Source organism: Myotis davidii, unplaced genomic scaffold, assembly GCF_000327345.1.
Source record: "Myotis davidii unplaced genomic scaffold, ASM32734v1 scaffold107, whole genome shotgun sequence".
Taxonomy (NCBI): domain Eukaryota; kingdom Metazoa; phylum Chordata; class Mammalia; order Chiroptera; family Vespertilionidae; genus Myotis; species Myotis davidii.
Genome location: NW_006383012.1, coordinates 6,608,130 through 6,622,223, shown reverse-complemented (window position 1 = coordinate 6,622,223; position 14,094 = coordinate 6,608,130). Strand labels below are relative to the sequence as shown.

Here is a 14,094-nt window from a genome sequence, read left to right as displayed (position 1 = left end):
CCCGGCGCCCCCCGGCCCTGCCCGCATCCGGCGGCGGCTCTCCTGGGCCAGGTGCTCGGAGGAGAGGATGTGCTGGAACAAGGACTCCAGGCTCATCGCGGCCCGGCTCCGGGATCCTGGTGTCGCCCTTAAATATCTTCTAACCGCGTCCGAGGAACCTGGAAAGCGCCACCGGGAAGGATTACTCTAGGGCTGCGTCCAGCTGGGCCTCGGCTGCGGCCCCCGCCCGCACCCCAGGGTCCCAGCACCACGCCTGGTTCCCCCGGTTCCCACCCACAAGCCCGGTTTCCCCTCCTTCCGCCCTCGCCCCCTGCGACAAGGGCCTCAAACTCCCTCTTCCCGGCTTCCAGCTGCGGGGCTCCGGGGCCCAGGCCCTGCTTCCCCGCCATCCCATCCACGCGGCAGCCCTTCCTGTCCTCAGCCTGCACCTCTCAGCCCCGGCTTTTAGTTTGTTTGTTTGTTCTGTATTTTAATGTTTTTACTGATTTCAGAGAGGAAGGGAGAGGGAGAGAGAGAAACATCAATGATGAGAGAGAACCATGGATCGGCTGCCTCCCGCAGGCCCCACACTGGGGATGGACCCGCAACCCGGGCCTGTGCCCCATGGGGAATCCAACCGTGACCTCCTGGGTCATAGGTCGAAGCTCACCCACTGAGCCCGGCCGCTGGGTCAGCCGCTCTCTTTGGAGAGAAAAGGTCCTCCAAGTGCGCGGACTTGCTAAGAATTCCGCAGCTGGAGACGTTGAAGGTCGTGACCCCACGCAGGAGGGAAACTACGGCGGCTCCTCGGGGCCAATCCGCGTTCGGTTATTTTGCGGCGGCGACGTGGCCCCGGACTCTCGGGCCTGACTTGGAACCGGCGTGATCGGTCTCCAGCGCACAAACGCCCGGTGTCCTGTAAAGTGCACAGTGCCCGCGGCGCTAGATATAAACGTTTGCAAAGTCTTATCCTTTATGGCAGAGAGTGCTGTACGCGAGCGAGGTCTGACGTTCCGCCCTAATCATCCCCCGGTAATCAGGGCACGTCGCTGTGGCCTGCTTTGAAATTAATCATTGCCTTTTGTAATCAAGTCGCGGTGATATGAACACGGAAATATCTGTGCCGTCTGTGTCGCAGACCAAAGCGGTTGCTAATCAAAGCTTAAACGTGAAAGGCACCTTTGGGACGTCTGCATGGGATTTTTGTTTAATTAAAAAAAAATAATAATTTTCATTTTGGTGAGTCGAAATATTACGATGACAAGAGACATTTGACTTTATTCCTGGTGGCTAAACTTGAAAAAGTAATTTAAAGTTAGGATGTATTTAGAATTAAGTAAGGGAAGGTAAATGTAATTTCTGGCATATCATCTGTATAATAGACTTACTATTTCATTAATGCTGTAGTCTAAGCCGTTGTAAATTTTAACCTTGTTCCAAATTTCCACCTTAATTTCCATCAAGCCATGTGTGCAAAAAAAAACTTAATTTTAAACTTTGATATGAGAGAATACATACTGCAAAGTGTAATAAAGTAGAAAAGAATTGCCCACCAAAATCATTCAGAAGGAAATATTGATAACATTTTGGTTGTTACCTTCTAGGTAATCTTCCTCGCCTTGCATTTTTCCTTTACAAACTTGAAAAAAAAATTGTGAATAAGTAATTATTTTTTATTGAGTAAATTTGCCAGGCATTATTCTGGACATTCTCTATGTTTGGTGATGACTTTTACTATTACCTTCCAGGTATAGTTTAGGAAACAGGCACAGCACAAAGTATCTTGCCAAATTTGCATATCTAGTACACTTGAGGCCCGGTGCCTGAAATTCTTGCGGGGGGGAGGAGGGGCAGCGAGGGCTTCCTCAGCCCGCTATGCACCCTCTCCAATCCGGGACCCCTCGGGGGATGTCTGACTGCCGGTTTAGGCCCCATCCCGCCGCAGGGCTGGGGCCTAAACCGGCAGTCGGACATCCCTCTTGCAATCCAGGACCACTGACTCCTAACCACTTGCCTGCCTACTGGCTTGATCGCCACCTAAATGCTCCCCTACTGGCCTTATGGCCCCCAACTGTCCTCCCCTGCCAGCCTCATGGCCCCCAACTGCCTCTGCCTCGGCCCCCACCACCGTAGCATTGTCTGGAAGGAAGTCAGACGGTTGGAAGATGTCCGGTCTCCCGGTCCAATTAGCATATTACCCTTTTATTAGTATAGATGGCAGAGCGATCTCTGAACCCAAGAAATCTGAGATCAGAGGCCATGGATTTAATTTGGATTCTGCTCTTTTTCCCTCTTATTACAAGCATTTTAGCATTTCATTGAAAACTCTTCATAAATACATTTTTTACAACTTCCAAATCCTCCATCACATAGTTGACCCTCTAAAATTAAGATGTACTGAAGTAAATTTGACTCTTATCTGTTCCAGGATGGAAAACAAAGCTGAAATTGTAGTTTGAACCATTTTCTTTGAGCACTCACTTAGAGGCTTGTGAACTATGCCATGGCGGCCATCAAAGGATAGGGCTTCCGGAAGATAAATTATATTACTAATTAATGTCACTCCTTTCAGAATTATTTCCCGTGGACTTACACAGGGAGCGTCCTCAGAAGGGGGCTGGTTTTCAAAAGCATGCTGCTCTTTAACATTCTAATTTTATTAGTTACACTCAAACTCACATTTATTATTTAGCATGCTCTTTCTGTACTGAAACTTGGCAGAGTGAAATTTGGGCAGCCTTTAGGGAGCCCAGTTGCCTCACTCACGAGCAGTACAGAACAGAGAGCTGCTGGAAATTCTGCAAAGGGAGCAGGAGAGAAATGGCTTCTTTATCTTCTGCAGTCTTCTTCCAATTCCAGAATATTTTGGTGCTTTTAAATTCCAAGTTTGAGTCTTTTTAGAGAAACCCCAACTATAGACATTAGCAGGGTGCTTTATTTTATTTCTTAAACATAATTATGCAAGCCCACCATTCAAATTTTAAAAATGTGTCATAATAATGAGTAAAAGTAATATATTAAGATATTAAGATTTTTTCCTTATAGATATACATTGAAGCAAGAGTAGCAATACTCTAACGACATGGTAAAACCTGGGCATACTATTTTCTGAAATGTATAGTATGCGTCTAAAAAAAGGAAATGATTCATTCAACCGCTGTTTAATGAGTCTCTGCTATTTATTCAACATTCATTCAACAAATATTATTGAGCATCTCCTATATGCCATATTAGAGAAACAACAACAGGATTTAATAAAAACAGAAGTACATAAAAAGTATTTTTCTTCCCCCGGATATTTCAAACCTCATTGGAGAATTATTATATTTTTCAGCATTTTGGCAGCAATATAAACAACTGCTTTCAGATGTTTCAACAGATGTTCTTTAGAAAGAAAGCCAATTATTTGCATTATGATACCCACACATGATTCTCAGATCTAAACTCTCCATCTGTACATGTTTCATTAAATTTCATACCTATGGAGTATAACAGTTAAGATCACCCATTGTCTCTCACCCTGACACTTTTGTTCAGAATAACAGTAGCACCTGGGTTATTGAGCCATCGATAATTGCTTTGCTGGAAGGCCTTATATAAAGCTATATTGCTCTTGCGGTTTAGAATGCATTGCCTCTCCTTTCTTAGATTGATGACTTCCCTAAATTCTAAACCAGGCTTGCAAATACCCACTAGCCCAGGGCACATATATTGCAATGAAAAGAAGAAAAGTAATTCATTTGTCTTGTGTTTTTCTTACGGCATCTGCCAAAGAGTAGAAAACACGTGGGTTCAACCAAGTTTAGCAACCCTTTGTTGAGCAGCTACTAAGTGTAATATCTTTGGTAGGTACTGTGGGGGGATACAACATTGAAAGGTACAGGCCCCGCCCTTTTGGAGGTCATAACCTATCAAGAGGGACAGAGCATACACAAATAACTCCAGGCAGGATGTGCGTGAGAGTCTCACAGGGCGGGCTCCTCCGGGCCTTCTGAGGGAGGATATGCCTCTTGACTCTTCTAGCTCTGGTCATTGCTGGTATCTTCTGTGTTGTTTGGCCTGTAGATGCATCGACTCCAATCTCTGCCTCCCTTGTCCCGTGGAGTTCTCCCCGTGTGACTGCCTCTCTGTCTCTTTTCCTCTCCTTATAAGGACACCCATTCTATGGGACAAAGGGCCCATCCTACTCCAGTATGAACTTACTAACTACGTCTGTATCAAATCAGGCCACATTCTGAGATCCTGGGGATTAGGACTTCTACGTATCTTTTTTTGGGGGGACACCATTCAATCCATATAAGAGATCTTAAAAGTTAATTTGTGAGAAATAGTTATGATTTAAAAAAATTTAATGACTGATTTGTTTCTATTATAATCTACATTTTTAGTCATTTAGTGGACCTCAGAAAACATCTTGACAATATTTCTATTTTACAGATGTTAACACTGAGGCGGTGGAGGTTGATGGATTTCCCCAATATTGCACAGGCCATTAAAGCCAGAGCTAGTCTAGAAACAGCCTCCTAATTCCTTCTGCTCCGATGAAAGTTCTTGTGTGTTTACCAGTGGTTTTCGACAACTTCAGTTAAAACAACTCCTCTTCCATCTCTTTGCCGTAATCTCTAGTAAGATTTTGAAGAAAGGGGCAATTCAGCTACCACTGCAGGCTTCTTCCCCATTAAGAAGATTAGATAGATAGATGATGGGCAGGTGGGTAGGTAGATAAATAGATACAGTTAGGGAGAGAGACCAAGAGATGCATAGATACAGAGAAAGCACACAAGCATGTATGTGTGTGTGTGTGTAGATAGATAGATAGATAGATAGATAGATAGATAGATAGATAGATACAAATATATATGATAAAGTCATATATATGTATAAATGCTTAAGGCGTTCATTTTATTTTCAGTCTACACTTCTGCAATAGAAATTTAAGGAAACTGTCCATTCTTAATTACTCATTAAGAAAACCCACCTTTTTCTGGTTGTGAGCTATATTGTGTAAGGAAATTTCATGAGCACATTAGAAGTCATTAAATATCAAAATCTTTGGAAGTTAAAAAAAGGTAGAGTAGCTGGTGAGGTTGGATTTTCACATTGTCAGAGCCCAGAGCCAGCATGAGGTCCAGGAAGGCCGCCCAGGTGCCCCACCTAAGAGATTAGCCTGCGGGCCCCAGAAGACAGACGTTGGAAAAACCACTGTTCTCCACCTTCTATTATTCATTCCTTTATTGAGTAACCATTTATTGGGTATGCACTATATGTATGGCGATAAAGAATCTGAGATTACAAAGGTGAGGAAAACAAGGGGTTTCAAATCTGGTTGTACCAAGTTATAGTTTCCATGACAATAAATTTAAACAGTTTAGGATTGCATAGAAAGAATTAAAGAGAAGTTTAAGGCTGTTGTGTGTTTTTTTTCTTACCAGTTACTTGTTTTAGTCATTAATGTATTCTTTGCCTACCTAATAAGTTACTTAGTAAATAATCGACTCCTTAGTTATTGAATAAATTCAAACTTAAACCAACCATAACACATTCTACTCTGAATTTCTGTGAAGATTTCTATTACTCTTTGTGAATTAGACAGAGTGACTATTTGGAAATCTGGGATAAATTTTAATATTCTATTACAATCTATGAGACGGTCATGGTGACTCTGGAAAGTTTGGAAAAAAATTAATGTGCACACATACATATATGTGCACAGGTAGAGTGAATCATAAATCCTGTTTATTCTTAAAACAATGTACAAAATTGCTCATTTGTCAAGATAGAACTACTTTATGCTCCCAATGTTTAAAGTGACTTTAGTGGCCTTAGTGCAATAGCATTACATTATACAAGTCAGACACTGCCATTATTTTCCCTTCACAACGCCGTAGACAATTCAAAATGTTTTATCACAGTTTACATGGCTCATAAACTTTATCTTTTATTTGACATTGCAGGTGTGTTGATAATAGAATATGGAAAATCTGTAAGACGGTTAAGGAAAGCAATTAGCATTTATATAAAAGAGCTCTCTAAGAAACATCTCAAACAGAGAATAAGCTGATTATTCCATAGGTAATCCTAAACAGTTTTGGAATTTAAGGCAATAAATAGAGTGAAAGGAATTTAAATATCTGAACACAAACAAGGAAATATTGCAAAATATTAGAATTATTAAAGTTGGGTATATAACATCATTTGAAATTTAGAAGGCTTGTAATTCTATGCCTGTTATATCTCATTAGTCTACTTATAAAATGTGTTCATGCAGGCTTTCCTGAACCATTTGATAATCTAGCTTTACCACCTCCTTTTGCAAGGTGCTAACACGGAGAAGAGCAGGCCCAGCTGAGATTCTGCATTTTATTGTGTCTTAGCCTCCAGGGAACAAATGCAAGGATTGTGCGCATCGGATCCAAACACTCCTAAAAAAGATTCATGGTGATATTCTTAGAAGAAATTAATAAAACCTAAGAGAACTTGTCAGAAGAATGTCCTAACGATGATTTTATTTCGGTAATTGTTGTACTTTAAATGCTTTCATTTTCTTTTGTGATGTCTTTTGTCTTACTTACAGATGCTATTGTTCATAAAATATGATATTTCAGTCCAGAAAGCTGTCGCTGTAAATGAGACATAATACCCTCCTCCAGAAGTAGATAGAGGGATTCAAATCTCCTGCTTCACAGTGTAAGCAGATTACCACAGCGGTCTGAGAGCTAGTTCCCACTGCCTTTAAGCTCCTGCTCTGCTGTTTTACACAACTGACCAGACACCTTGTCTTTCCTTGGTTCAGTCCCAGCATCTGAATGGCTGCCTGTCTCGGTGGCTGACAAGATGGACTGGGAATTCTGTGCCTTGAGGGTGGTGGAATGACGTTAGGATGAGGCGCCAAGGAATGACCACGAACATCATTCACTAGCGTGCATTGAAGCACTACAGTGTACCAGGTTCTGCCACAACAGTGGACAAGATGAATGAGCTCTCTGTCCTCACGGAGCCTACGGGGGAACAAGAAGCAAACACATTCATTAATTCAATAGGCATGGAGTACGTGTCGGTGTAAAATCTAACAGCGCGGGCAGAGACCTGCCATAGACAGTGTGGACGACACATTTATGCCCCCACAGAGTCCCTCAGGCTGGACGGAACTGGCATCCGTAGGACAGAGAGGGAGCCAGTGGGATCGGTGCACAGATGGGGTTGGTGAAATGGTCAGGGCCCAGTCACACAGGGCCTTGAAGGCAATGGAAGGAGGTCAGATTTTATTCAAAATGCAGAGGAAGACTGTACAGGGGCTCTATAGGGGAACGATTGCAGTTAAAGAATAAGAAGATGACCACCACGCACTGTTCCCTTGGTGGAGAAGTGAAAAAAGGGAAAATGAATGTGTGGGAAGGTTTGATGGAAACAACCATTTTTGGTGTAAATAACAAACATTTAAATGTTCTCTTTAAAAAGAGAGAGTGAGCACATCCCCAGTAGGGAGTGTGCAGGAGGAAGCTGATCAATGTTTCTCTCTCATTGCTGTTTCTGACTCTCTATCCCTCGCCCTTCCTCTCTGTGAAAAATCAATAAAATATATTAAAATAAAAATAAAAAGAGAGAGAACTCATGGACAAGGACAACAGTGTAGGCATGGTGCGGGGTGCGGGGGTGCGGGGGGTGGGAGGTGGAGGTGAAGAGGACAGAGAAGGGATAAATGGTGATGGAAAAAATTAAGTTAAAAATAAAGAAATAAATGAATATTAAATGTTCCTTTTAATAACCATAAAATGCTGGAAACTCAATTCAAAGTACTGACCTTTTGACGTATCGTATCAAAGTCCCAGTGACCAGCTGAATTGAAAAGGCCTCTATTTCTGTTTAGAAATAAGGTTTCCAGGTTTAGCAAGGAAAAATACAGGATGCCCAGTGAAATTTGGGATGTCAGGTAAACAATGAATAATTGTTTAGTATGAGGGTGTCCCAGATATTGCGTGACAACCCAGCTGTAAAGCCGCACTGCACCGTGTTGTAGATGAATCGTACCTTTATAAAGATGTCATATTCTTAACGTTGGTGGCCTCAAGGATGAAAAAGCAAGTGCTATCACTCAATTGTGTTCAAAACAGGGGCAGGGGAAGGTGAAAGCCGACGGTGTCGGATTGTGCTGTTTGAAAAGCACGCTTTTCTGTGGGCAGGTGCCCATGGAGGAGGGCTGAAACTCAGCTTGCCATAAACTCTGCAGAGCTCCCAGGGATCAGCAAGGATACCATCTGAAGGGAAGGTCAGGTAAGAGCAGCTGCATCCATATTACCTAAAGCACTCACAGCTCCACGAAGCAGGACAGGAAGGAGAGCAGCGAAGGAGAGAATCACCCCAGGGGAGCCTCGTTAGATTGCCCTTAGGAGGAAGTCCCCCATCAGCCCCAACAGCTCCTCCTATTTTATGTGCATGTTGTGCCGGGTTAGTCCGTACAATAGAGTTGAGCATGTTCTATGCACTATGTGGTCTGTCTTCATAACACCCGGTTGCTGGGGAAGTCTGTCACTGATTTTCTTAGAAAGGCCAAGGGGTTGCTGTGCTCATTTGTGCCTGATCAGAAGCAGCTCTGCGGGTGCCTTTTTCCCCAACTAGGCGTTTAGATGCTACCTGGCTGTTAGGCCTGAACATACCAGATGGAGCCTGGGAGCAGAGCAGGCACTGTTGTCATAGAAACAAGATGCTATCCCAGCTCTCTGCAGCTGCCATCTTATTTTCTCTTTCACTGTCAGGAGTTCTGATAGGAACAAGTCCTGATAAACTACAGAGATCCTTCCTCCCCCTCCGCCTCCCCGCACAATCATCCACCTTGGAAAACACTTTCCAAATACTGCACAGGTAATTCATGAATAGGTCCCTCCGCTTATGGGGAGCCTAGAACTATGGAAATGACTTGATTTCCAGGTCTTCTCATCGGAGTAGAACTGGGAAGCCCGTGCTTTGGCGTCCTCCCCTTTCCTCTAAACGGCGATGATGCATTTGTCCTACCCCCAAATGAGACAATATCCTTTGTAGCCAGGGGAGCCTCCGCGTTGACAGTCCTGGGAAATGCAGCCTGAGTGTTTGTAATCACTGCAGTTTCTGTGCTCCGCAGGAGAATGGGGAGGGACCTCTCCTGATTCCCTGAATTCCCCGCAGAGGCGAGCAGAATGCTGAGCACACAGGCAGGGCCTGATGAATCCTTGTGGCTTGGTGTCCAAGCTTGAGGGATGCAGTTATTGGCCACGTTCCCCACTGCTGTCTTTTCTGTTTCGGGGCATCAATGACATCAGCAAGGGCGAGTGGCTGTGAGGACGGTGCTCAGCAAAGATGGGAAGCGGGGTGGGCAACCACATTTTCTAGAGGGAAGGCTGCTGTCGTGTCCCTCCATCGCTGGGGGATGGATTACATTCTAGGACAGGGGTGGGCAAACTTTTTGACTCGAGGGCCACAATGGGTTCTTAAACTGGACAGGAGGGCAGGAACAAAAGCATGGATGGAGTGTTTGTGTGAACTAATATAAATTCAAAGTAAACATCATTACATAAAAGGGTAAGGTCTTTTTTTTTTTTTTTTAGTTTTATTCATTTCAAACGTGCTGGATCTGGCCCGTGGGCCGTAGTTTCCTAGGGCTGTTCTAGGACCTTGGAGCTCTGGCTTGAGGACTTGTGTTTCACAACAAAGGACTATTAAGATAGAGATGACCAGGAGCAACGGTTTGTGTATTTATTTCCCATTGTCACAGTAATACATGGCCACAAACAGCAGCTGGTAGAACAACACAAAATCATTCTCTTGCAGTTCTAGAGGAGAGAAGTCCAAAATCTGCCTACCTGGGCTAAAGCCAAGATGTCAGCAGGGCTGGTTCCCTGCTTTTTCCCATTTCTAGTGCCTTCCCCACAGGCATGGACTCGCAGCCCTTTCCTCCACCTTCCAAGTCAGAAGCCTAGCATCTTGCTTCTGTCGTCATGTTGCCCTCTTCTTCTCTAATCAAGTGCCCCGCCATCTCCCGCTGAGAAGGACACTGGTGATGACACGCTCAAAGGGGCCTTGAGGACCAAACTCTGAACTTGAGACAACACCTTTGCGTGAAAGGAGAACATTGGAAGCTATACCCACACCATCCAGGCTAATTTCCCCATCTCAAGACTTTTAATTTAATTGCATCTGTAACCTCCCTTTTGCCAGAACATTCACAGATTACAGGGATTGGGACCTGGGGTCCATTATTTCATCTACCACAGTTCCCAAACCCAGATGATGATCAGAAATACCTGGGAAGCTTTTCAAAAGTAAAGATTCCCAGAGCAATCCCGTTAGAATTTCTTAGGCTGGGCAGGGGCCTGAAAATCTCTTTGTGAGACCTTCTCAGGTGATTCCCTTGAGCACGTCTGTTAAGAGCTTCTGCAGGCTCTTCCCCAAACACATGCCCATGAGGATTTAGTGACACTGTGATTGAGTTCTTCAGGGTCAATGAGCGTGTGGGAGAGGTTTGAAAAATGTCTTTGTTAGGACGTTTGGAAAGTCACACCATCCCCTGAGGCTCACAACACTCCCACAGAATAGCTTCAGCAAATGATTGTGTCATGTGACCGGGGCCTAGCAAGTCTTCAATTTTTATTTTTATTATCTAAACTAATTTTATTTTTTTAATTTTTTGTTTGTTTGTTTTAAATCTTTATTGTTAAAAGTATTATCTATGCCTCCTTTTGCCTCCCATTGATCTTCTCCAGCCTGCCACGCCCAACCCCAGGCCTTCACCACCCTATTGTCTGGGTTCATGAATTATGCATATATGCATATGAGGTCTTTGGTTGATTACCTCCCACCCACCTCTTCAATTTAATGGTGAAAATGCCAAAATTGTTAGCTAATGCCTCCCTAGCCCTTTAACCATAGCAAATATGTATCTTGCTATCTGGGATCAGCTATTGTTCCTTTTCCTTGTGCAGACTGACTGTCTCAGACCAACTCTTCCCTCCTAGATGCCTCTATGTTCTCATGGAGTTGCCTATTGTGCCTGCTTCCAGAAAAAAAACAAAATAGCTTTGGTAGAGGAAAAACCCCGTACAGTATCTTTAGAAAAACTGTAAATATTTCATCATTTCTTACTAAACATACATTATTTACTCTGGAATGTAAATATTTTATGACCTGCAACTGGCAATTTTGGGATCTATTGGTATGTTTGGAGAATTGCAGCTCAGTTAGAAACCCTCCACTGCACACCCAGCTCATCTTTAGCTTCCACAACTCCTCACAAAGCATTTAACTCTCCGAATTAAGGGAGCAGTAGCCTCTCTTTTTCAAAGGGGCCTTGAGGACCAAACTCTGAACCCGAGACAACACAGTTGCGTGAAGGGAGGAAGTTGGCAGCTGTGACAGCCCGGGACTTCCCTGTGCTGCAGAAAGACGATGCAATATCGTTACCAGGGCCCAGTGGGTCTGATTTCACCCCGAGGGGAGAAGGGCCCCGTGCCCAGGACCAGCTCACTGGAATGTTTACAATCTGGTTGAGAGTGGAATCGGAGCAGGAGCATCTTACCGCACACACAAAGGCAGGCCATTTTCCCGGCTTTAGAGTAAGTGTTTGGAGCTGTGCAGGGGACAAGAAAGTTCTTTCGTTAAATAAAACGGCTATCTGTCAGAACACTTAAGCCAGATTTTCAATAGAAACCGAAACTGTTTGGAGAATTTTGTTTTAATTCCAGTGACTCTCCCATATAGAGGTCATAGGATCTGCCATCATTCTAAATTACAGCCCATTTCAGAGGTTGGCTGAGATCCAGGAGGTTGCATTATTTTAAATTGCCTGTCAAAAACCGTCAAAACACTGCCATTATCAAAAAGTAGTCCTTTTAAATAAATTTCTCACTCTTTTCCCTGAAATTTTACTGGCATTGAGCCTTAATATCATAGCTTATAGGCCTAGTGAGTGAAAGCCTTTCACATAAGAAGCAGGGTGGGGCGGGGGATGGGGGGAGGGGGGAATTCTAGGAGGTCAACGACATACAAAATCCCCGGCAGAAAACTGAGTCACATCTGCAAATGCCACCTCCCCCCCCACCCCCACCCCCAGCAATAGCTATTGTTAAACTACATGTTAAATAGTAACCAAAGAATACAGAATTATAAGTCCTAATAGCATGACTTCCCCCCACATTTAATGTGTGGAAGGAATTCTATCGTTAGTGGCTAGGCCCCATCTTTCCCTTTTTTCCCTCTCCTTCCATGCCAACTATTTAATGAAAAATGTTGTACCTTACAGATTAAAAATATGGAAATTGACACAGATAGCTGCCTTATACATCCAAGATTTCACGAAGATCTAGACCTGAATCCTGTACTCTTTTTAATATACCTTCCAGCTTTCATTTTGACTTAGAAATCCATCTCCTTTAGTTTCTTTTCTTTTTTTTTAATATATTTTTATTGATTTCAGAGAGGAAGGAAGAGGGAGAGAGAGATAGAAACATCCATGATGAGAGAGAATCATTGATCAGCTGCCTACTGCAAGTCCCCCACTGGGGATCGAGCCCACAACCCGGGCATATGCCCTTGACCGGAATTGAACCTGGGACCTTTCAGTTCGCAGGCTGACGCTCTATCCACTGAGCCAAACCGGCTAGGGCTAGCTTCTTTTTTTTACTTTAAACTTGATCATATAGAATTCCCCTGTTTTGATTAGAAAAATTGACAAAAACAAAAAGCAATCCCTGCCACCCACATTATAAAAACCTTCAATTCTAGCGAAGAATGTTAAAACGTCAATTCTAGGAAAGAATTTCAACAATTCTATTTAAGACCATTTATCTCTCAAACAGTCAAAGATGACAAAATATTTCAGAGAGGCTGCTCTTATTTGGAGTCATTACAATTCAGGCAACGAATTAGGAAATCAACAGGGTAATTCAGTCCTACAATCATTGTGACAGTTGTATTTGTCAACAACTAGTTTTCAGAAGAAATGGAACTCAAAGAAAATACTTAGCTTCCAAATTCAGACAAAGAGATACACAGAAATATTTCTTTAAACTATCTGTAGTATATTCTAGAGAAGATTTAATGTACAGGTGGATTATTTTAACAGGAAGACAATTCTTTGAACAAATGTAGCATACAGATATTTCAAAATAGACCTGCAGCTACTGAAGATGGCAGAAATACATGTAATGATGTTTGATCTCATTAATAAGCAGCTCAAACTCTTCAGCTACCATAAAATACAAATCACCAGCCACTCATTCTCTGAAGCAGTGTATCTGTCTGACCCAACTTCTGCTCTACGGTGAACAATTTTGTTTTCATCCATAAAAAAATTTTTTTCATCATCTCTAAATTGTGCAAATGGGTTCCCAGAAGATCACACGTAAGTCCAGTTTTCAGGGTGAACCCTGCTCTATGTTCCACAGCAATCTCTAGGGTTTGAGGTTCTTTTCTTTAAAATCACTGACAAGCCATAATTAAGTCATTATCAACAAAGACAACCAAAGATCTTCCAGTGGAGGATTCCATGAGACCTCTGTCTCCCAAAAGAGCATTTTGTTGAGTACTTTCGGTTCTTTACCATCCTGTTATTAAAAATATACTGGCCTAAAATAGCCAAACTTGAGAAAAATGATATAGACAAGTATTTGTAAGCCGTGGTTTAAGGAACCCCTAATACGCCTCAAGATTTTCATAGGCTTTCTTTAAAAAATAAAAACAATGATTCTATATGAAGATAATTTGGGAAACTGCATTCTACAGTTTTCCTGGAGGCTCCCAATGCTCATTCCTTGATTAAAGATTCTGAGACATCCTGCAATACAGAAGTCCTGATTCATATAGTTTAACAAAATGTTCCCAAATGGATTTGGCCATGACCCTTCCTCATAAGGAGTACTTAACCGTGTTAGGGTCAATGATGTTCTGCAATATATAATGTATGGTTCCAAGTCTGTATGGATTTCTGTTACAGCTTCCCTCTGGCCGGGAGTTCTAAAAGTTGTGATCCTGCTCTAGGCTAGCATTTTTGGAAAGCATTGTTCACCAGGGGAAAGGACATGAGTATGTTTTGAACAGAGTAAATCATCTCTGATTATTTTGTTGCTAAACTATAGGTCCTCTGGAATA

At 42.9% G+C, this 14,094-nt stretch overlaps 1 protein-coding gene across 1 annotated transcript in view; it reads right to left on the bottom strand.

The window, feature by feature from the left end:
* CCDC172 (coiled-coil domain containing 172) overlaps positions 1–96 on the bottom strand; it is a 28,370-nt gene extending 28,274 nt beyond the window's left edge. Inside the window, exon 1 of the mRNA XM_006778739.1 lies at positions 9–96. Coding sequence (XP_006778802.1) covers positions 9–96 — 88 coding nt within the window. The remainder of the gene's footprint in view (positions 1–8) is intronic.
* Positions 97–14,094: the final 13,998 nt, after the last annotated feature.